Source organism: Meleagris gallopavo, chromosome 11, assembly GCF_000146605.3.
Source record: "Meleagris gallopavo isolate NT-WF06-2002-E0010 breed Aviagen turkey brand Nicholas breeding stock chromosome 11, Turkey_5.1, whole genome shotgun sequence".
In the NCBI taxonomy this organism is placed as follows: Eukaryota; Metazoa; Chordata; class Aves; order Galliformes; family Phasianidae; genus Meleagris; species Meleagris gallopavo.
The window spans coordinates 9,424,419-9,448,012 of NC_015021.2; the positions used below are offsets into that span (position 1 = coordinate 9,424,419).

Sequence of the window (23,594 nt, forward strand, 5' to 3'; positions counted from 1 at the left end):
CAGGCTGGATGTGGCTCTGGGCAGCCTGGGCTGCTGGTTGGCGACCTGTACATAGCAGGGGGTTGACATTAGATGAGCATTGTGGTCCTTTTCAACCCAGGCCATTCTATGATCTGCTTCCAGCACACCTGATGGTGAGCAGCAGTCATAGAATCACAAGTCTCTATGGTTGGAAAAGACACCATAAACATCAGATCCAGCTGTCAACTCATGCCCACTAACCCATAGTCTCTGAATATACTTCTCAGACACCAGATTTTTTTTTTCTTTGGTGCTCTCATCCAGAAAAGTGCTAAGAAAGTGTAAGTCCTGTGTATCTTTACAGAGGAAACTACAAGATAAAAAGAAATTTCTTTCAAATCTTGCAGAATAATTAGTATTTCTGTTTGCCAGCAGGAGCACTGAGAACGGTGTGATGCTATTTTCCTTACGACTGAGGAAGATTTGGTACAAACGCTTTGTATATTCATGACTTTAAAAAATCAGAAGGTTGAATATAATTTTTCTTCTGGTCCTCCTAAATGAACAGCATGGTGTGACTGTGCAATGAGGTTGCAGGGTGTATGTATATTCCAGACTCTGCAGCTATTGCTTCATTTCTGCAGCTGAAGTGAGCTCCTGAAAATATCAAAGAGCAGTTACAGTGAAAAACTACTCGATGCTTTTGTGTTTTATTGGGGATGGTACTAGTTCTTTCTGCACTCTTATTTTGATTAAGGTTGTCAAGCACCGCTGAATACCATTGGGGTACTCTTGTGGCAGGTTGGTTCTTGGGTTTGGTTTTTTTTTTTTTTTTTGAAAAGTTACCTTGGTCAGCCTGGCTTTCTTTGGGGTTTAATATAGTGGCACAGGTCATTTAGCATTGCTTTATCTCAACAGATTCAAAGTGTGTTCAGTGTACCAGTCTGTTTAGTCTAAAGCTCTGAGTACTTCCCAGAAAATCTCAGAGAAACCCAGTGAAAGTAAGTTAAATGTGTTTTGCTCAAAGTGGCGTTAGCTGTCATTCTGAAGCTGGGAAAACAGAGTTTTCTTCATTTCAGTGACTTGCGGTGAAGCTGGTAAGAATTATTACAGACCAAAAACTGCTCTCAAACTGGTTCAGCTGCATTTTGCTACTCTCCCTCTATACCAGCTTTTCCATATTAAAATAGACTCTTTGGCAGCCTGCTACCTATAGAGAAGTAGTGTAGTAAATAGACTCTTAAAAGATTAGATCAGGAGAGATTCAGTTGGTGAAAGTGCTTTTGTTAACTGTACGGCCTTGAGAAAGCTTTAGAGGCAGACCCTGTAAGGAAAAGCCACGAGTGTTGCTAAGGAGTAATGTTTCATCCTGAGCAGCACATCAGTCTGCATTTAGTTGGGCCTGGGAGCCATTCTAGCAATTGTTAGTGATGGTACTACTTTTTCCCTGTTCCCTTTTTAAATTTCCTTGTACATGAACTGAGCTTCTGCTTGTTTGTTTTTGCCTTCTGGAGTGAAACAGGGAATCTTTTCTTCCCTCTTTAAGTATCTGTTAGAGGTGGGTAAAAACTTTAGCACTGGATTTAGTATTCTCTCTGTTAAAGTGTTAAATCAGTTGATTGTTTCCTGGTTTTTGTTTTTTTCATAGAACACAACAGAAGTCAAATTTAATAAGCTTGTCAATATTTGGAAAACTATACAAAGAAAAAAAGAAGCGCTCAAAAACACTCCTGCAGAATTTTCTCCTGCAGGAAGGGAGAAGTGTGGCTGTCCTGTATCCAGGCATTTCCTTTTCCCTTGAGATGTGTGTTTGTCTCACCTCATAGTTGTGCCTTTGGGATAAGTGGCACCTGCTGAACTGCTCTAATGATCAGTGCTTTAAAAGGGAAGCTTGCTGGTTAGCTGTTCCCAGCGCTTCTGATCAGAACACTTTATGAAGAATGCTTCAATTTTGTATTTTTTTTTTTGTTTTGCATTACAGGTGCCAGTGAAAGCGTGGGAAAACATATGCTTGAAGCATGCAACAACAACCTGGAGATGGCTGTCACCATGTTTCTGGATGGTGGAGGCATAGCAGAGGAGCCCAGCACCAGTTCTGCAGCAGTGTCTGCAGTTCGACCACACACCGAGTACGTACTTGGGCATGTCTGCATAAACATGAGTAGTCTGTCTTAAAAGTTTTGTAGTGTAAGACAGATCAATTAAAGCAGTTGTTCTTTCTCCTAACCTGCTGTTATTTCAGTGTAATATGTGCTTCTTTGATGATCTTGTTTGATTGATTGCTTTGATATTTTTCTTAATAAATAAGTTCTTCTTATTGCACAAGCTGGTCTCTCTTGCGTGTACTTCAGAAGTTTTCCATTGCATGCACATGCTGTTTTTGCAGGCATAGCTTGGGTCATTGAAGTGAGGATCCACTGAAAAGTGGGTCTTAGTTTTAAATGGCTCCAGGAGTCTTGTTTTATGTTGCTTTTGTACTTAGAGAATTTTGTTATTGTGGTTTTTATAAATAAGACCCAAGTCCCATTTGATAGCATTTTCTTGTGTTATTTTAACAGTAGATCATGTACACTGATGTGCAGAGGAACAAGCAACTACAAAATCTGCATTAGTGTCTTACACATCACATGCCAATGAAGGTGCTTGGACACGGCAGAGAGTCTTTTGGTGCTGCCTGTTAATGTGCCTGCATGGGATAAGGGGAATATTTTCCGTGGAAGCTGATTGGTATCAGTCACATTTGTTAAAAGTTCTGTATTAAACTTAGCCATGCTTTCTTCTTTATGGAAGTCTTTCACTTCAGGCAAGAGGGAAATAACTTTTAAAGAAAATTCTTGCTGCTATACTTCTGAAGCACGTGTATACATTTAAACAACTGTTAGCACTAACCTTTATAGTTCAGTGCCTCCCTGTTTGAACTTTTAAAAGATAATGAAGTTAAAAGTCTGTATCTGTAGGTGTTAAGAGTTCTTATTTCTAGACAACTTCTGGCATATCAGAAACTTAATATTCAGGGTTTATTTTGAATACTTTGTTTTTTATACTTGACACCCTTCAGGTGCTGGTCAGCTTAATTTTACTTTTAGGAAGAGAGAAATAAGTATGCAAATAAAAAATGGAGAATAACTAGCTTCACAACAGCTAGATGATCAAAGATGTGGAGGCTAATAGCAAGGTTAGTGCATCTTGCTGGTGGTATGAGTTACTGCTTGAAACCTGCGTGGCCAGGAGCCAATAACTGCACACTTAAAGATTTGAAGAGTCCAGGAAGGTGTGCACCTCAGGAGTACTCCGTAGGTCAGATGTTGAAATGGATTTTCTTGGATGAGCCTGTGCCACTCCTTTGAATAGATACATGAGTTAAGTAACTGAATTGAGTACAGTTGAGTACATATTTCTACTCTTTCATAGCTCTGGTGATTTTATTTCTTCTCCTAGACGTAATTTCAGTTTACATAGTGTTCTCTGTAAGCATAGCTAAGCTGCTGAAATGTGAAAGGAGCCCAGCCATGAAAGCAAGTAATTGCTTCAGAATTATATGGAGGAAAATAACCATTATGACCATCCTGTTTTACATCCTGTGGGAAAGAGTCATGAGTTTCAGGTGAAAATAAAGAGTCTTCCAGCAGGAGAAAGCTTTTAGTAACCAATCTTTTTTTTCCTGTGTGCAGAGATAAACAGGGGAGGAGGGTGACAAGTGGGTTAGGTAGATAAGTTTAAAAAAAAAAGTTTCCAAGTTCTGAGGAGGTTGTGAAAGAAAAAAAAAAACATTTGAATTGTTTTTGTCAATTCATTTGACAGAAGACTGGGATCAAGGTACCACAGGATTTGTGTAATCTTCTGTCAAGATGTAGAAAAGTGCATAATGCACTTTAATGCATAATGTGCTACATCTTGCTTCAATGCCTTGAGTGGGAGTAAAGGATTCCTCAAGGTCTGTTTTGACATCAAATCTCTGATTCTGTGCAATGGTACAGCAGTGTCCTTAGCTAGTCCGAGTCGCAGGAACCTTTGGAACACAACATGGCTTGGTTTATTTAATACTTAAACATTATTATCTCTGATTTTCCTTTCCTCTTTGATAGGGATGAAGTACGAGCTCCAATTCCTCAAAAACAGGAAATTTTAGTAGAACCTGAGCCCTTGTTTGGAGGTAGGCTTGTGTTCTTATTTCATCTTTTGTTTTCTTTAAATACCTTGAAATCATGTTTTTATGATGAGAAAAACAAAATTTCATGAACATGAAGAAAGCAGTGTGCCTGTTTGTATTTGTGTTTTTGCCCTGTTCCAGCTCTTCAGCCATCTAACATGACTGCATACTTGGAAATATCCTGATGTTTAAAACCTTACACACTAGAGATGCTGTATTCCCAGTGGTGTCAATTTGCTAACTCCTTTTTCAGAGGACTTCTGGAGGCACCAGCCAGTTAGTAATGTTGAGCATACATCTGTGTTCCTGGGGTTCAGAACCATGTGATACTGCTGCAAAAATGTCCAGTGGTAGGGCGAATGCTTGGGATTTAGCTGACAAGTAAAAATGGAGAGAACAAATGCATGTTTTTTGAGGAGATCCAGAAAGAAGGGTTGAAATTGCTTGTCATTTTCTCAGTTTCTCCTTTAGGAATTTGATTTGCATTTCAAACTGCATCACACAGCTCAATTAAGAATCTTGCCCTTTTTGTCAGTGAAAGACATGGAAATGCTCATCTTTAAAGTGATCCCATGTCCATAGGAAATGCATTTTCTGTTGTTTAGTTCCTGCTAAATAGGATGGTGAGGCCTGGCTTCTGTTTTACTGTGGAACTGGTTCTCTCACTTGATCTTGTTTTCAACGTCGGAGATTTGTTTTGCCAGCATGCCCAAGCTGAGAGGTGGTTGCAGAAGGTGCCCTGAGGACTCTTGGAAGCCATTCTTTCACTTGCTTCCTTTGTGACCCAGCAGAGTCTTTGACATTAGCTCTATAGATGCCTGTGGGTTCATGATCCTAAGAAGTACAGGAGTATGATCTGCACTCTTGCCTGGTCCTTTTCTACTCACGTCACGCTGAGCACAGACGTGCTGTCCCTGACTGCCCTACTGAGGCAATCTGTGGTAGCCTCCTGGCTCTGTCTCATCCAACAACTCTAATATTCTCACTGATGCCACTTCTATTTATAGCATGAAGCAGTCCAGCAGCTGGAAAGCTGCCTCACTCGGTCCTTTCAACTCTAACCTCAAGCAGGGTATGTTCCAGTGTATGGTTTGAGCAGCTGCATATTGAGGTGCTTGAGTGAGCTTGGATTCTCTTCCAGTTGAGAAAACCTGTATCAGTTTGTACTCTGCCAGATACACTGAACCACTCCAGAAGTAGAAAACGTATCAGAAAAACATCCATCTGGGTTGCAGTTCACATCTTTGCCTGCACTGGATTTGTAGCAGCTCAGCCTGGAGAGGCAAGTGCTGCTTTTGCTGAAGTGTTATTTCAGCTGCTGTTTAAAACTACGGTGTAAATTACTCTGAAGTTACCTGTAAGGGACTGTGCTTGTTGCTAAGCGTTTAGAGGAGAGAGATCCTTGCAGATCCTGATACTGGATCCTGTGAAGAGCTTGGCTGGGGCCCATTCAGCGAAGTTGGAATGAGATCTGGATAAGCGTTAAAAAAGGAAATAGAAATGTGGAAGAAACAAATGTGTTTCCTAAGAAAGAAGGTATTCTCCCTCTGGGTTTAATTTTATGAAGTTTTCATCTACTTAGAAATCATCTTTAAAAGTCCTGATGGGAAACAGCACTACCACTACGTACTGATGTGCCTTTGGAGTGCCTGGTGAGCCCATGAGAGAAGGCTAACTTTACATTGTTGTGTACTGCTGGTACATTTTTCTTCCCTGCTGGGAAATTTGAAGGGAGGAAGTGATGGGGAAAAATGGTTCTCATAAGCTTCCCTGTTTGATAGAATGCCTTTGAAATAATTACTGAAATACTTTTTTCTTTGAAGCTCCTAAAAGACGCAGACCTGCGCGTTCAATATTTGACGGCTTTCGGGATTTTCAGACAGAAACCAGTAAGTGTCTGCTGATCAGTAACTTAGAGAGGTTCTGTTTGTTTGTTAATACAATCATGATTTCAAATTAGTTTCCACCGTCTGCTGTGATAGCTTTCAGTCATTGAATGCTTTTTAATTGCTTACTGCATATAAAATGTTATTTTAGAATAATGCTATTAGACTATTCCTTGTTGTAGTGGCAGTGCTGTTTGCTGACAATACTCTGTCATGTCTGTGGTACAGTAAATGTTGTTTGTTTATTTCTGAGGCACCTTACGTTGTTCTGAAATGGCTGAAGGGAAAGCATTGGTTAATGGATATATGAAGCAGGTACTGAGGATGCTGTGCCAAGTACTTGCCTGTGCTACATAAGTAAAGCCATGAGACAGCATATTCTGCCTGCTTTCCTATGGCAAATGCTATCTTGATAACTCTCAAAAAACCCTTTTTCTGCTTTAGAGAGAATTAAAAATGAAGGACAGTCCAATACCGTGTATAAATTAAATTTACCTATTATTTTTTTCTCTGTTAGCCAGTGGTAGCTCTGGCACTTGAATTAGATTTGAGTATAACCCTGAGGCTTCTTCCTTGGCCTTGTGAATTGATTCTAGTGAATTTAATCTATTTACCATTCCCTATCCATTCATTTGCAGGCTCTCCAAAAGACAAAGCATTGGCTGTTATATAAGCGTTTAAGTTTCATAGAAAGGGATTCTTTGAGAGCCAAACACCATTTATTTTGCATTCCAGTTAGATTTGTAATGCAGCTGTTATCACTGATGCTTCTGGAGTCCTGAAGAGCTCTAGCCAAGGACCTGGTTCCCAAGTAACTCCTGTCACATGCCAAACTGAAAATAAGTATTTATCATTTCTGGCTTTCCCCTAACAGCTTTGATCAGTTTTTCAGAAGTAATAATCTACTCAGGTGGTAAAGTCACTGGCAGCTATCTATATTAAAATCAAGAATTTACAGAAGCTTCATGCCCTTGTTTTTTCTCTCTTATAGTGAAGTCCTTTAGAGTTTCGTGGTCTGTAAAACCATTGTGAAAGTTTCTGATGAAACTTGATGTTTTATGGTAAAATTTCACGGGTGAAAATCACTGTCTTGTTATCTCTGAAGAAATGGCCCTAGCCATAAAAGTCCATGTTATTTCCTGGCTCCCAGGCCTACACCACAGGTGCAGTTCTATCCCTGTAGGGATCCAGTGTCTGCTCAGAAACGGTTTGTATGCTATGGCCCACTGATGTTTCCTTACACAGTGGGAAAGCTTTAGGATCATGTGATGGTTACTCATTTCAGCTGACTTGGTTCCACAAAATGCATTATACCACTGCATTTCTAGGGGAGCAGTTTCTGTGACTTACCTTATTTTATATGATCGTGTATACGTAGGAAATGTGCTTTGAGTGGAAGTGATAACACCAGTGGAAACTCATAATATATGTATAAACAGTCTGAAAACCTCTTCATCTGGCAGAGACTGAGGTATCCAGAAGTGACTGTGGGAAGTGTAGATATTTAATATAAGCTTGCAAATCTGTTTCTCCAAGTGAGCTAAATCTTTCTGTGGGGAGTGCCTTACCTTCAGGTATTAGAAGCACTGAATTAGAAATATACTTAGTAAAGTTGTGATGTTACAGGGTAGCTCAGTTGTTCCAGTCTAATAGCATCAGTGGGAGCAAGTCATAGCCTTTTCAAAATTTTTTTGCTTGTTTGTTTTTGAATATTGATATATGACCACCTCCACTGATACTTATCCTACCCAGGATGTATTTAAAAGTGAAATAAACACCCACTGCTTGCAGGAGCTAGGACAAGCGGGGGTTTTACCTGAAGTAACAGCTGGTCTTCTTCAGTGTGGTCTAACCTTACGATTGTCTCACCAAAGTTTTGTGTGTGGGAATATATTCAACTGTAAATACATCTTTTGAGTGTTTTGTCTAACTCAGCTTTGTTTCCTCTTGGGGCTGTGCAGTTCGACAGGAACAGGAGCTACGAAATGGAGGAGCAGTAGATAAGAAACTCACTACCCTAGCAGACCTCTTCAGGCCTCCCATTGATCTGATGCACAAAGGCAGCTTTGAGACGGTGAGTTTTTGAGTTTTGGTAAGTTCCCTGTGTGGTGGCTGTGTGCAGCGTGGAAGCCCTTTGTTAGGCTGTGTATGCAGGACAATTAAAAGAGCCTGTAGTGATGAATATTTGATACACTACCTCTGAAGGTCTTAACTAACAATGGTAGATCACATTTTTATTATGTTTAAATACCAATACAGCAAATCACACTTGGTGAAACATTTCTGTATACAGAAGTGAGGGTGGCCAGAATGGAAGAACTGAATCTCTTGCATGATACAGAAGTAGCTGAAGTAAGGTTGTTTTTTGGTAAGTGTGCAAAAGTACTTTGTAAGGAGCAATATAGTTTGCAGCAGAGCCTCTAGAGAAGCTCGTGCCGTTTTGGTAATATGGCTAAATAATTTTGATGCCAAAGCTACTTAAGTATCTGTGTATGGCACTGTCATGAATGCACAACTTTATGCCAGAGGACAAGTTCTTGTACAAAATCACAGTGGTCACCTTTTGCCTCTGGTGGTGATGGAAGAATTGTCTGAGAGATTGCCCCCCTAAGAAGGGGAGAGCTGGGGGGGCTGTTGGTTTCCAGTAATCTCAGGTGTCACCTTTTCTATCTGTGCAGGCAGCTTTGTGGATCTGGTCAGAATTAGTTACAGTATGAATTAGGGACATAACTAGTGATCAGAGACTATCCAGATTGGTTGTGAACAGATGAACATGTGGCTTGAGGGACCAATAAAGGCAATTTGCACAGAAACAGCCAATGCTGCTCTGTACTGAAATGTGTAGACAGTCAGCAAGTGCCCTCTAATCTCTGCTGTGGAATTTGTTTTCTAGTCTTTCCTAATGTCTTACTGAAAACATGTTAAGACCTTTAGCAGTATTTACTATGGCATCTGCCATTATCATAATTCATTTCAGAGGATGATGTAACTGATGATACGTTTGATTGCTCTAAAGTCCACGTGTTCTTATTCAGTCTTGTAAATAAAAAAAAAAAAAGGGAGGGGGAAGGGAGAGGGGGATGTACCTACACACCTTGTCCTGTTCTTTGCAGTTTTAAATTTAGAGACATATGCTTTCTGATATTCATGTTTGCTTTTTTCTGTTCTCATGCAGTTCCATGTCTCATGCGTTACTCTTCATTTCAAAACTTCCTTGCAAAAATAATCTGTAGCTTCTCAGTTTGTGGGCTGTTACCCTTTGCATTCTGCCTTCTGTGACTGTGCACTTCTGTTGTGCTGCTTCAGCCTGGGATAAAGTCAGGCCTCCTGTGAATCCAGTGACCAGGATCTTTCTCAAAATTCAATTCTAACAAGCTGCTGTTCGCTTATTCCTTCTCTGTTCACTTAGATAAACATCTACAATAACTAAAAAAAGACCACATGCTGTCATTTTGAGCACTTTTATTTTAGCACTACTCTGAGTGGTTTGTTTTGTTTTGTTTTTTTAAATGATCGGTGTGTTCTAAACTCTGGAGGGGTATGCAAGAAAGTTCCACCAGCCTTTTGTCCTGTAGACTTATGATGTTATTCAAACTCAGCGACAACAGTGATGTCTGGTTTAGTAAGGTTTTCATGCATCTTTGTTGCTCAGTGTCTGTTAGGGTGCTCTAACTTTGGTTTCTGTAGTAAGTAGGCTCAGTTGTCTTTTGTTTTGCACAAGGAAATACATTTTCCTTTGAATACAAAAAAAATAAATAACAAAACCCACTGAAGAACCTTAACAATATGATGTGAAAAAACTGCCATTTCATTAGTAAGAAAGAGCATTAATGTTTAACTTCAGCTGCATCGAAGACTGGGCCACTAGATGCAAGTTTCTCTAGCCTGGTGGCTTGGGGTCATGTAAACCAGAGGCAGATGGCTGATATACCAGCAAGATGTTAACGTGCACTGCTCCTTCTCTCCTATTAGAGTATTTCAGAGAAACTGAAATGAAACTGCTGTGGGTCAATTCAGATTGCACAAGGGATTTTAACTGACGTTTCCTGACTGTAAAATTGAGCCTTGATGCATATGAAGCTTCACACTCACCATCTCTTTAACACAGAACCTGCTAAGAATAAATCACTAGAGCAACAGACCAAACTTACTTTCTAAAGAAGAGTTTGGTTTTGTTCTACAATCAGATATGTTTGTTTCTTTGCACGTATGCTGTAAAATGCAGTTTAATTTGTGGAGAATATGCCCCAAATTGACCTACTTTGCATTTCTTATTTTGGAAGCAGATAGTTTTCTGTGCTTAGTGCTCCTTAGGATTTTGGCACTTCTGTGAAGCAACGGTATGACGTTGCAGTTTAAAGTCTGTCTATATGAAATTTCCTCATTTTGCAGGTTCTCTTACTGCTTCCTGCTGATACTGATGGTTTTAAAAACATTTTTTTTGCTTTTATGAAGCAAGTAGTAATAGCTCGGAAGCTGATCTAGTTTTGCAGTTGAATAGTGCAGTTATTTTTACATGCAGTGCTTCTACACTGTCTAGGTAGCCTGTGTGTGCTGGTGTACCACTGGCTTGGGAATGGCTGGGTTATGCAGAGAACCTGGTCTTTCTGTGCTGACCAAGGCAAGGACTGTAATATAAATAATATAAATAGGATGTATCTTGGTAGGCAGATCTCTCATTCTGATTTTATCTTATCTCCCAAACTGAACTATGCTCAACTAGCAGATGTCTGGAAGCTCACAAGATGCTGGCTTGGCTTCCTTGTTTCTCTCTGCCCACTGAAGGAGAGCAATGAATTTCAACAGAGCCAAACAAAAAAACACACAAAATTTATAAACTGCACATGGTTCAGAAAAATCAAATGAAAGAAGACGACACTTTTTTTTTTTTTTTTAGGAGTACATGAGGTAGTTTCTCCAATGGGAGCCAGCAGTGAGTGTAAAATAACTGTCCTTACTTTGTTTGGCTGGATTGCTGGTTTGTTGCCCCAAGTTGTTGTGATAAAAAAAATGTGGGTGCCTAGAAAATGGGAAGGGGAATTTAGGGGACATGGGTGGTTATTTACACGTCACGTGGTATTTAAGAATCACTGCCTCTTTCTTTGGAAGCTCCTACTCTGCTATCTAAAGTGCAAATTAGAATGCTTGTAAGAAGCAGTTGCTCTGTTCTTATCCTGCTTGGGTGCTGTGTAAGTGCTAGGTGCTCGTACCTCACAGAAGGAGAAGTGGTGGTGGTTGGGAACTGGTGTAGTAAACTGTTTCTGAAGCCATCAGACATCACTTGCAGGCTACGCAAGTCAGCTCTTGAGCCCTGCAATGTTATTTTGGTCATTGCTGAAAATGATCCATCAATATAATCTCCATACCCACAATATTTCTTCCCTCTATACCCCCCTACCCTTAAAGCAAACCGATATCTGTGTAAGAGCATGGTTATATATGTGTGTGAGATAGTAGCAGTGTAACTGTTGTCCTCTTAAATGTTAAACATGAAACCTATTGCTTTTACAAGGAAGTTAAAAGGAGTTTCAAGAGCTGGACCTGCTGTACAGTTGAAAACTCATCTTTCCAAAAATTGCGTGTGGAATTTCCTGCTTGCACCCTTTCAAGTGCAGTAGCTGGATGGAGGAGAGGAGGAGTCAGGTTTTCTCTAATGTTAAAAAATATGCAAAGTGTAGAAGAGTGAGATGCACTTCCAGGTATGCTAGTTATGTATTTTTGAGTTTCTTCATTTGTAATCACATATGGATTACATTAGAGCACAGGAGTAAGGCGATGTGATTAACTGAAGCTGCATATTGACAATGTTCCCCTTAATCTTGAGTGGTACCTCTGGGCCTCATCTTAAACTGATTGCCTAGAATTAGTTCTCAAATCCTCAGTTAGTTTGAGATAATTTTTTTAAAATAAAAGAATAATGATTATGTTTAAAAGCATTATCTGTTACCCAGGTGTCACCTGCCGCATTTTTTCCCTCTGGAAACCAAATACAGGCTTCTCACATGGTAACATTGGTGATTAGTAGTGATGCCTGCGAGAACAGAATGAGTATTCCACACTTCTACATTCATATTTTTTTCTGTAACATTTTTCCTTTGAATAAAATAAAAACTGTCTGCAGGTCCTTTGGCCATGCAGAATGTATTTTGTAGACCGAGATGTGCTGAACAGTGAGCAGGCTCCTAGTTTAATATTTACTGGTTTACCAAGTGCGTTCAGGCTTACACTTTGTTGAGCTAAGAGGATGGGGTTTGTGCAGCTGTCGTGCATCAGGCATGCTGACTGTTCTGAGGTGTGCTGGCTAAAAATCCATCTGAAATTAAAAACTTTGGTTTGGGGAACAAACTACCACCAAAAACAGCAAAATCTTTTGTAGCATTCTGATTACTTGAATTTGCTGTTAGGTGCCTTGCCAGCAGGATAGTGAATACACTTATAAATATATGCATACTTTTTTAAAAAAGGAAGGGACATTCATTTGCAAGTTCCAGTCTCTCCAGGTGGTAAGAGCATTCCTGCTGTTGATATAGCCCTCTTTTTTTCAACAGGTATGGCAATTCAGCGATCAGAATTACATTCTTGATCAAACTCCTACCATTATCTTGCCACCAAGCAATCAGACTATGCCAGCTTTGTGACTCAAACCAGTAAGATTTCTTCCTGCACCTTCCCGTCTTCCTCCCAACTTGCAGTCTGGATAAGGAGCATCAGAAAAGGATGCCGAATTTGGCAGTTACACAGTAATAGAGTAACCCAAAACCTTGAGAGAGAGGGGAAAAAACAAGCAAAAAAACCAAGAGAGGAGGTCCTATTGCATTTATGCATATCCTCTGTCAATTGTGTTGTCTGCTTAAGTAGAAGATGATCCACAGGTTTATCTCTGGAGTGAGCAGGTCTTTCCTCTGTTGTCAGATTGGTGTGGTTGACTACACTCTTCCCTGAACAAATACTTAATTCAGTGTCTTTCCCCACAACTCGCTCCCCCGCCCCACTGCCAAAGCTGCTTTTCCCACTCTGTGCTTGGCTTGTTGAACTCCAGCAGCTCTGTTCATCGATGTGATTCTGTAATTTAACCAATCTCATTTAAGCAGGTCTTTCAGCCCTGCCTTCTGTTTTGTGGATGCCTTTGCGCTCGCTCGGTCCATCTTTCTCACTCTGAAGGGGTTTTGGTGAAAATTCTGACACTGCTAGAAGCCATCACTGATCATTGCTGGCATTGTTTATGTCGTGCTCTTCAGTGTTAGCTAATGAAACTTTTCTCTCTGCTTACAGGCCAAGGAGTGTGGTCAGATGCAGAACAAATGGCTCATGATAAACATTCAGAACGTGCAAGATTTTGCGTGCCAGTGTCTGAACCGCGATGTATGGAGCAATGAGGCTGTGAAGAACATCATCAGGGAACATTTCATTTTTTGGCAGGTAGAATCACAGAATTCCTTGGGGGAAAATTTAACAGAGCCACACCAGTAACTTGATGACCTGTTAGGTGGGACAGTGAAAACAGATATCTTTGATTACAGCGGCATTACTGTGGTTCTCTCGGAGAATTGCAGAGATTAAGGGTATGCATTTTAATGCCTAAGCAGCCTTTTACTTCTGATTGAAAATGTTATTGCTCAACCACTAACACATACACTGGTAGGGGTGCATGTTCAACTTGTAGAAGTTGCTGAAACTTGTGTTTACTATTTGTTGCGTGCGCTGTAAAATAGAGAAAAACTCGGTTTGTTTCTATGATCGTTTGTGTTCCCTTTCCACTCAGTAACTTGCTTTCAATGTGGTATTTTGTAGGTCTATCACGACAGTGAGGAGGGGCAGAGGTACATACAGTTTTATAAATTAGCAGACTTCCCTTATGTCTCCATCCTGGATCCCAGGACAGGTAAGATAAGAGACAGTTGCTTGCAGTGGCAGCTGTGAGCAGGAGTGCTATCATCCTTGGCAGAGTGTTACACTGCAACTGAAGCTTCTTCGTTACCACATTTGTCCTGTGAGACTTCTCATCTCTGTAGAAATGAAATAGTAGCTTCTGGAGGCACTAAAGGAACAAAACTCCCAAGCCTTTCTGAAATGCTGCGTTTGATTATGGTACTTGGTGTGGCTTATCGAGTACTTTGTGTAGAAATTGAAAATAGTACCACCTGGTGGTGAAACTCCAAAACCAACATTTTTTTGTAAGTGGTCTTTCAAAAGCTACTTAAAATCTTGTGATAAACTATCTTAAAATATTTGTAAGGTCACTTACCCATGACAGGAATACAAATCTGCAATCCCATTCCTGTCACAGTTGCTTAATGAGACTTATTAAATTGCATCTGAATTTTCAAATACCAATTTGATTGTTCAATTAAAAAATAAATAAATGTTACCTTTTTCTCTATTGCTTTTGAAGTTGGACCTTTTTGTTTTGTATGCCAACACTCTTGCCTTTTCTGTCACCATAGAAGGCCGCTGTATTAATGGTTTGGTCTCACGCTTCTCAGGAATTGAAGTAATAGTTTCTTTAATCAGAGCTGAAATTTCTCACCGTTTGATTTAACCATCTCAAAACACTTTGTTGTTGTTGAAACCGAAGTTAAGATACTCTTCCTAGTGCTAATGGCAGCAAATGCTGTTTACCAAGATGCAGAATCGAAGCAGAGAAGAATGTATAACTTCTTCATAAAATTGTGTTTTGTGTTTTTTAATTTTAATATCCAGTTCACCTTTCTGGATGCATATTTTCTCAGAAGGGGGGGTAAAGGGAACAAGCTTTGTAATTATCAGGTGGTGGCCTGTAGGCAACTGCGGTTCCACAAATGTGGATTCTTGCATAATACGTGCACATAGGTGAACTGATGTTTTTGACAGCTATGCTGCAATCTTTGAGGAAAGATTTGTTGCTGAAAATAGACTTCACGGTGCTGTGTTTCCCAGGCCAGAAACTAGTGGAGTGGCACCAGCTGGACGTGACCTCTTTCTTGGACCAAGTGACCGGGTTCCTGAGTGAGCACGGACAGCTGGATGGGCATTCTACCAACCCTCCCCAAAAATGCTCCCGTTCGGTGAGTAGGAGGCCCTCTAGGAGGACTGCAGAAACCTGAATTAAAATGTGATGTATCTGCATCCAGCTGTACTGGTTTCCAGTTCGGTAGTGTATAAACAGACTTAATGAATTAGTGGAAGTGTGTGCAAAGAATGAAAGTAATGCACTAAGGAAGTGCTTTCTACCTCGATAGTTATTTTTGTTATGCAATTTACACTTACATCATTTGTTTTGTTACATTTGTTTGACTGTTTGTTGACAGTCACAGGATTCTGTGTGTGTGTGGGAAGAAGACACGTTACTCCATGTGAAGCTCCAAGGAGGAATCATTAAGCAGTTACAGGATGACTCGCTTTCCATGCTGTTTGTTCATGACTGTTTTAGAAGCTTCCCTTTGGAACGTTTGATACCGTCTTGATTTTCAGTATGTCTGAAAATATCCTTATGCCTTTTTCCTATGTCTGTGTTCAACAGGAGAGCCTCATTGATGCCAGTGAGGACAGCCAGCTGGAAGCTGCTATCAGAGCTTCGTTACAGGAAACACATTTTGATTCCTCACAGGCCAAGCAGGAGAGTCGATCAGATGAGGAATCTGAGTCAGAGCTTTTTTCTGGAAGTGAAGAGTTTATTTCTGTTTGCGGATCTGAGGAGGAGGAGGAATCAGAGAATCCTGCCAAGCTGAGGAAGTCTCCACACAAGGACTTGGGGTATAAAAAAGAGGAGAGCCGAAGGCCTCAGCCTGAGCCCCCTGCAAGGACTGAGCCTGGGACAACATCAAATCATAGGGTACTGCCCTGCATTGATGCAGGGGTAGTGGAGGAGCCAGCTGACAAGCCTGAAAGTATGTTGCAGGGCCTAGATGTGAATGGTGAGTGGCCACAGGTTCTTTTTATTTTTTTATAGTGACCTGTGTTTTGCTTTTGTTCTGAAAGCTGTTAAATCCTGACAAGCATAGTTTCAGCCCTTGTTTTGAAAAGCTAAACCTTTCCTGCTGTCTCACTCCCTCGTTGATGCTAGATGATTTTCTTTGACAGCACTTTGATGGAGTGATTTGATGTTAGTCACTGAGCTCACATTCCTTAGTTTGAGACCTTGTTGTTGAATGAAATTTACATGGGTGTAATGCAGGCAGCTGGGACAAGGCTTCTACCAGTGTGGTAGAAGTGAAATAATATCAGTTCCACCTCGTGCCTGGCTCGACTGCCTTGAGGGGCTGGACTTTTGCTTATACAAACAAATCCCAGGAGTCTGTGTGCGTCCTTGCAGCTGTGAGCTAGCATGCAACCCTGTGAGGTGCTCTCAAAAGCAGAGGTAGCACAGTGTACTTTTCTCTGGGAACCCAGACTGATTTTGGTCACTATTGTGAACTCTTGTGTATATTTTAAACACATGCTGTACAAGTATCTCTTCAGAGATTGAAACACTGTGTGCTAGAAAGTTCTGTATTTGTCTCTAGTCTCTAACCCTACTCTTTTATGCAGTAAAGTGTGCCACAACCAAAACTAAAGAAAGCTTGGTTCAGCTGCCTTGTTTGTTAACTTGTAGTCACTTCTTTTATACTAGGACCAAAGGCACAGCTGATGCTAAGGTATCCAGATGGAAAGAGAGAACAAATTTCACTGCCTGAACAAGCTAAACTTCTGGTGAGTGGGGTTAATTGGAGTTCCTTGTTTGAGTACAGGGGAGCTGAAAATGGAGAATTTATTTTCCTGCGGTGGCACCAATGACATTGGTGAGAGAAATGTTTATATCCCTTGAAGAAAAGGAGACTATACAACTTGGTCTGCAAAACTCCAGGTCGAAACTGACCTTGTTTCAAACTCATGTTTTCATCCTTACTATTTTACATGAAAGCTTTAAATAGAAAACAAAAGTTACCTTAAATCCAGCATCAGCTCCCTCAAAACCACGCGTCATTTCAGAGGTCGACATGGAGTTCTGAGGCTGAAATAAATTCTGAGGAACACTTACTGTAGGAAGCTGCTTTGCTTTGTCAGGCTTTCATTCTTACTTTGTCATAGCAGTCATCTCTATAGTATTTCTCAAATAATCTCAACTTAGGTGGAGCCATGTCCTTCCAGTCCATCACCTGTGCAACTGCATCACCCCTCAGGCACTCCCCCTGCACTGATGCCCCAAGACATTGGAGCAGTGCTGTGACTGTTCATTCTGCCTGAGTTTTGCTCTCTCACTGTACTCCCTGTCATTCCTCGGCTTATCTTCATTTCTCTGTCCTGTCTACTCCTACTTTACCCTCTCATCTGCTGTGTTTGTTGATGAACTTGGGAAATCTCTCTTGTGTAGCATGGGCATCAGCTCTTCTGATGCGTCTGTTGGGTTTTCTGATAGCTCATCATCCCAATACCCTCTGTATCCTTCCTTGATTGCTATTGTAGGCAGAGAAGTCAATGAGCTGAGAATTGCTTTTGAAAGAAAGGAAGAGAAGGATCCCCCCCAGACCTCATGCTTCTTTGAAGGCAGGAAAATATTCAAACCTTCAGTAAAAAAATGCTGTATTTATCAGTGTTACCTACCAAAAATACTTCTTTGGTGCCTTTTAGGTTTAACATAAAGGTAATGTCAGTAAACAAGTGAGGGGGCTTTTTTTGGGGGGCACTGAAGAGATTGTTTTGCAACTTTCGTTTTGCTGTGATTTGAATGTGTGATGTGGAATTCACATTACTTAAATTAGTGCACTGTTATGTATATCTTCCTTCTGTTTAAATAATCCGTTAGGTAATTAGCTTCTATGTTTTATGACGTACAAGGACCAAATTGTATAGTGAAGAAGTTGAGATCTGTATTACATGCATTTGTGATAACGAACTTCTCTTAAGAGGAAACTGGGATAATTTTATGACACTTTTTGTGGGTTATTGTTTGTTTGTTTTAATTGAATGACCCTTTTTTGCCTTCCTTCCTCTCCAGGCTCTTGTGAAACATGTCCAGTCAAAAGGATACCCCAATGAACGCTTTGAACTCCTCACCAACTTCCCTCGAAGGAAACTCTCTCACCTGGACTATGAGATCACATTACAGGAGGCAGGCCTGTGTCCTCAAGAGACTGTCTTTGTGCAGGAAAGGAATTAGCACCGTGGCCTGAGTTCTCCCAGCCTTCCTCCCCTCTCCTCTTTGCCTAGGACACCAACTCATTGATATGCAGTTGAGGGTCATAGGATTGCAGTGCTGAAATCAGGCAGGCAGCTGTCTGGCCCTTCTATCTCTTCTTCCCTTCTGCTCTAGAGACAACTGAGCGTGTTTAGAGTTCTGTTTCTGTTCTCAGCTTGAGCCCTGCAGAGAGCATTGGGAAGAACATCTTTCCTTTGTTTTCATGGAGCAAAGTAGAACGGTGACCTGTGTATCCAGTGTGCTGGGACTTGGAGTGGCCATAATACACACACCCTTCTTGCTGCTATTCTTAAATCAATTTCATTTAATTTATATTTGAAAATACTGTGTGATAAGGCACTGAGTCACCTCTGTAAGGAGAGAGTGTAATCTTTACTACAATCTTTCCTTTGTTTTGATTCTCTATGTGAAAGGTCTCCATTAACCTTACAGCGTTCTTATGGTGATTCACTTACCTTGCAGTCTGCTGAAACTTACTTTGGAAAGGAGTTGAGGAGCTGTGGCAAGATTCTCTGCCCCTACTAATAGGCTTCTAGGCTGCATGCATGCTTTCATCATCCTTTAAATGTTGCCAGTGGATGCAGGTTTTATTGTTTTTTTTATGAAAAAAGCAAGGATCCCCCCTCCAAAAAAAAAAAAAAAAAGACTTCAAAAGTTGTGTCCTCCCTGCAAGGAGGGGGAAATTCCTTCTGTTTTTTCCCCTTTTTACTTGCTTTCAGGATTTTACAACTGACAATAGAAGGTGGCATGATTCAGTGAAGACCTTGGGAGTGTGGAAAACATGGAGTAAATTGAGAAGTAGTTGGCTGTTTTTCCCCCTCCTTCTGTATGTCACTGCTGCACCAGGGGTGACTAATTTATAAGTGGTTTTAGAGCACAGACTGCAGTTGGGCAGGACAGCAAGTCCTAGGGTTCCTGTCATTAATTCAAACCATAAATAGCCTTGTCAAAACTGTGGAAGGAATTAGTGCTTTATAAAAGACTTTATAGCCTGGTGGCAGCTCCAGGCTGCTTTTTATCTATTGTAATCTTAATCTGCTGTCATTTACCATCAATTCTGGAAGGATGTATTGAAAACTACTCCTTTATTTGTGTTTTCATTTCAGCTACGAAAGCTGGCAGCAGAATCTATGCAGGCACATCCTGTGTGTACACCAAGTGCCCTGTTTTCCCAGTGTCTCACCTAGACATTGAGCTGTTGGTACAGTATAGGTTACAGGAAGCAAAAGTCAATTAACACTGCCATCTGCGTGATGGATGTTCAGTGTGTTTATTTACAATTGAGAATCCAATTTAATATTCTTCGTCAGGGAGGAAAGAGGCATATGAGTGTTCCTGTAACTCAGATGGTTATATGTGTGACTTCAGTGGTCAGAAGTTTTCTGTAGCCTGAAGCTTTTCAAGATATTTTTGCGTTTAATTTCATACCAGCCTTTTGAGTCTTTAAATAGAGAAAGCCATAGACCATGTTTTGCATCCCCCATGATATAACAATATACTTGTGTAAATTCATTTTCCTTCTACGTTAACGTCTACTGCAAGGTACAGTGTTATGAAAACAGAATCTGATGGCATTTTCCTGATCAGTGAGTGATGTGACATCAGATGCCATTTTTGGTTTGTAAAGAGCTCCTTTCACAGAGGCCATTTTGCAGCATTAAAAGGTGAATGACAAGGCCAGCATAAGAGTGAGAGTGTTGGTGTTTGGCCTCTGGAGCAGCAGCACTTCTAGACTGAAAGATATCCACAGTACTTCTAGAATATCCAAATTCTTGTCTCACATCTGGGAGTAGAACAGTAGGAAACCCTTTTGTGTAAGTATAATGCTTCCTTAGATGATTTCAGCTCTCCAGTTGAAATATCTTACTCTGATGTTTGTTACCTTGAAACTTGCTGCCTCTTCTTCAGTGATTTGCTGCAAGAAAACGAAGGTGGGCTGCCAGCAGAAACAGTACCTGACATCAGCATGATATCCTTTCTTGTCCCTCAGGCAGGCTGAGATGGGAGCGTGTTGACTTTTCTTGCTCTCCTGCTTGCCTGTATCCAGCAGGAAGCCTTTGCACTTCCACTTCTGTCTCTCAAGCTGTGACTGGCTGGCTGGATCTTGGTACTGGCCAGGGTGAGGTTTGCATCTGCTCTGAGCACACATCAGCTTTCTAGTAGTGAACTTAAACATAGAAAATTGACCCTGTTGTTTCAGTCCTAGGCCTGTTTCATTGGTAGCTTCTCTTTTGACCCTTCTCCCCAGTTTTACTACTGTACATAGGCTTCAGCAATTAGATGTAAAAAAATACCTAATGGTTGCATCAGGGAAAGAGGGAAAACTGTACTGCAGGCAGGAGCATGAGCTTCATTTCTGTTGCTGAAGACCAGCGTGGCCCCGTATTATGAGCTTAACTTTCTGACCCCATTTTGCACAACTAGGAGCTGTGGAGCTGACACAGCTTTCTTTAATCTATGCTTAACTGTAGGATCATGCTGTCAAATCCAAAACAGGAAGTTCTGGTTTAGCATCTCATTGCTTTTGTTATGCCAGGAGCAGCTCAATCATCTCATGCAGAGGGAACCAAAAGCTGCACTTGGCTGTGGCAAGGTTTTTTCCTGAGCCATCAAGACTGAAAGTCTTTTGTTTCATTTCTTGACTTCCTCTTTCCGTCTCTTGACTTTTTATTAGCAAATAGCAATTCTTTTATAACTGATCAGGAAATGAAGAATGTGGAGAAAAAGCAAACTACATTAAAAATGGCATTTTTCTTCTGTTTCAGATAAGGACTCAGAATTATTTTGTGACAGTTCCTAATGGTTTGTTTGTTCTGCTCCAAGAAATAATGAGCTAATCTGTTGTTGAGTTTGTTTGTTTCTCAGGCATGCTGTGGTTTCTTTTGGTTTTCTTTTGCTTTGACCTGTGAGCTGGAGGCAGAGAGAAGAGGTCTTGAGGAGATAAGTGTCCCTGTGCATGCCTCTTCTCTCTTTTCATTCTTCTCCCTTTTTTCCCCCTTATTCCCCCCCAGTAAAAACAGAGCCACAGCTCACATCACCCAGCTCTTCTCTGCTGGTGAAAGCTGTGAAGAAACAGCACCAGCCAGGGTACAGCTCCTCAGATTTTCATTCGAAGCTCTTTGGAGTTTGGAGAAACATGTTTTGATGGCCTGAAGAATGTGGCTGAACACATTAACCAAGCTAAGCATGCAACAGCTTCTAGCTGGGAAGGCGTAAGCCACCTGGACTCGATTTAGAAAGAGCCTTGGTCATGGTTGCTTCTGAATGTTAAGTTTGAAGCTCAAATTACTTTTGACAAGGCTGGAAAAAACACCTTAAATCCCTAACTGCAGAATAAGTTGAAGTTGGAAGGACAAAGGAAATCATCCCTCGGTGTCTGTGGTTTGTGGTTTCCGGTGTTGTTTGGCCACAGCTTGCATGGCAAAGGACTGCCACGAGCAGAGGCAGACAGTGGAAGGCTTTGTTGGTAGGGAGCTAAAGAGCTAATGTGCTTCAAGCTGCAGCTTCTTGCTGCTTGCAATGAAACCTTCTTTGCATGTGTTCTTCATCTAGCTCGTTTTTTTTGTTTTAATATTTAATGTCTAACTGGCTTATTTTTATAGTCACAACCAGTATTCAGAAACAGAGCACTACCAGTGTACCTCGCTTTCTTTGCCAGTTGCTGTCAGCACATTTTTTTTTGCTTCCCACTCACAAACCTCCAGAGGTCCAGGGAAGGATTTTGGCTCTTCCTAGAGGTACCTGCCCTCAGCCAGGCTGACCAACCAGCTCCAACCCTGTTGCATTCTCTCCTGGAGGAAATAGGGCATCTGAAGGCTGCGTCACAGGTTGCTGGATGTGCCTGTGTTGTTTTCATTAGGCTTTCAGCTATGGTCTGTGATTCTACGTTTCTGACATTTATGGACTGAACAATGTCATGCTTCCTGGTGAAAAATCTGATAAGCTGACAACCTTGGTATTGAAAGAATGCATGTGTGTAGTAGTTTTGTAAAACAGAGCTGTCTACAGAAAGGCAGCAATTTTCAGACTTAGGCACAAATGGCCATTTTGATTATGCATCAGCTCACCAAATTAACTAATTAATTAACTGAATCAGTGTCAGCGTACATGCTCCTCTGCACCAAGTCCAGCTTCCACATTTACAGGTGTTGTGGTTTGTACACATGCTGCCATCAGAAACTGGCAGCTGGTTTTAGCACTTAATGAGTAAACCTCACTGCTGATGGGTTCTCAAATAGACTTCTTAGAAAACTTCCATGCAGTTGTGTGCTTTGCTGTTTGACATACCTTCTGACCATTCAAAACTTCTTGCTTGAAGTACATCTGAGTTACGGGTAATGAAATAGAAAAGTTAATTCTGAGAATGGGGGCTTTCCTTTCTAGTTCTTTAAAGAAAAAGTCATCTCCATGCAGGAGTTCTTTGATGACAGCTGCTGTGCTGCAGAGGGCACAATGCATTGCTTGCGGCTCCTGCAGGCAGCAAATTACAGCTGGTTCTGAGAGCAGGCTCCTTGTCTGCTAGCTGGGATGCTCTGTCCTGGCTCACTGAGTTTGTTCTCGCTGAGCTGGAGAACCCAACCACTGAGTTGGGTTGCAAGAACTCAAGAGTAACAAGGGCTCCATCCCTTCTTGTGGGGCAGGAAATCACAGTGAAGCATCCCTTCAGCTGCATTGTGACAGGTGCTGAACGCTGCAACAAACAGGCAAAATGCATCTGATGTTTTTCCAAACCACGTGGGTCTCTGTTGTCTGGCTTTGTGTGAGGAAGTCCCTGTGAGTGGGACGATGCGTTTCATTTAAGGAACTTGAAGTAACAACTTGTTGCTGCTTTTTTTCTTGTCACAGCTTTGTCCTTGTTTAATCCCTTTTTAATCAAGCTAATAATAAAGAATAGCTCTGTATGCCAAAGAGAGGAGAGGTAGCTGAAATGGAGGTAGAGAGCAAAGTCTGTTGTGAGGATTGGATATGCCTTGTCCAGCTGTTTTTCAACAGAAGTGATTTTCTGTAGGTGTAGTAGCTTTTGTCTTAAAGACAATGTCAAACTCACATTCTGAGCCCTGTATTGGCCATCTCTGCTGTTGGAAATTCCTTCAGCTGCATTTAGAGTCAACCTAGAAACATTTCAGTGATGACTGCTAAGGTCTGCTGTAAGGTGACTGTAAGGTGAGCTGTAGCCTGTTGTTTTGTGAAGACAGCTTTGCAAGGGCTGTGTCTGAAAGCAGGATCTCACTGCATCCTGCTGCCTGCTCCCAAGCCTGAAGGTTAATGGATTCCCTTTCTGTGCTGTGCTGCAAGATGACTTTTAATCTTGTCTCCTCTTGCCCGTGAGGTGCTTAGTGTCTGTCCACTTCCCATAAATATAGCCATATGTATATACGTGTATATACACACACACATTTGTAATTGGAGGATGTGGCACTTAACATCAGTGCCTTGGCTTGCC

At 41.1% G+C, this 23,594-nt stretch overlaps 1 protein-coding gene across 1 annotated transcript; it reads left to right on the top strand.

The window, feature by feature from the left end:
- The first annotated feature begins 805 nt into the window (after nucleotides 1-805).
- UBXN7 (UBX domain protein 7) lies at nucleotides 806-23,222 on the top strand. The gene is made up of 10 exons (XM_010716547.3): nucleotides 806-2,090; nucleotides 4,047-4,114; nucleotides 5,935-6,000; nucleotides 7,959-8,071; nucleotides 13,270-13,416; nucleotides 13,789-13,879; nucleotides 14,914-15,041; nucleotides 15,497-15,890; nucleotides 16,586-16,665; nucleotides 17,951-23,222. Exons 1-10 carry the CDS (start codon nucleotides 1,969-1,971, stop codon nucleotides 18,110-18,112), a joined length of 1,371 nt encoding a protein of 456 aa, XP_010714849.1. The 5' UTR covers nucleotides 806-1,968; the 3' UTR covers nucleotides 18,113-23,222.
- Nucleotides 23,223-23,594: the final 372 nt, after the last annotated feature.

Bases quoted from the DNA above. Each gene is read 5' to 3' on its own strand.
- UBXN7 (XM_010716547.3), top strand. From the start codon at position 1,969: ATGCTTGAAGCATGCAACAACAACCTGGAGATGGCTGTCACCATGTTT. The intron at 6,001-7,958 runs GTAAGTGTCTGC...GGGGCTGTGCAG, and splicing joins GGATTTTCAGACAGAAACCA to TTCGACAGGAACAGGAGCTA. The intron at 13,880-14,913 runs GTAAGATAAGAG...TGTGTTTCCCAG, and splicing joins CATCCTGGATCCCAGGACAG to GCCAGAAACTAGTGGAGTGG.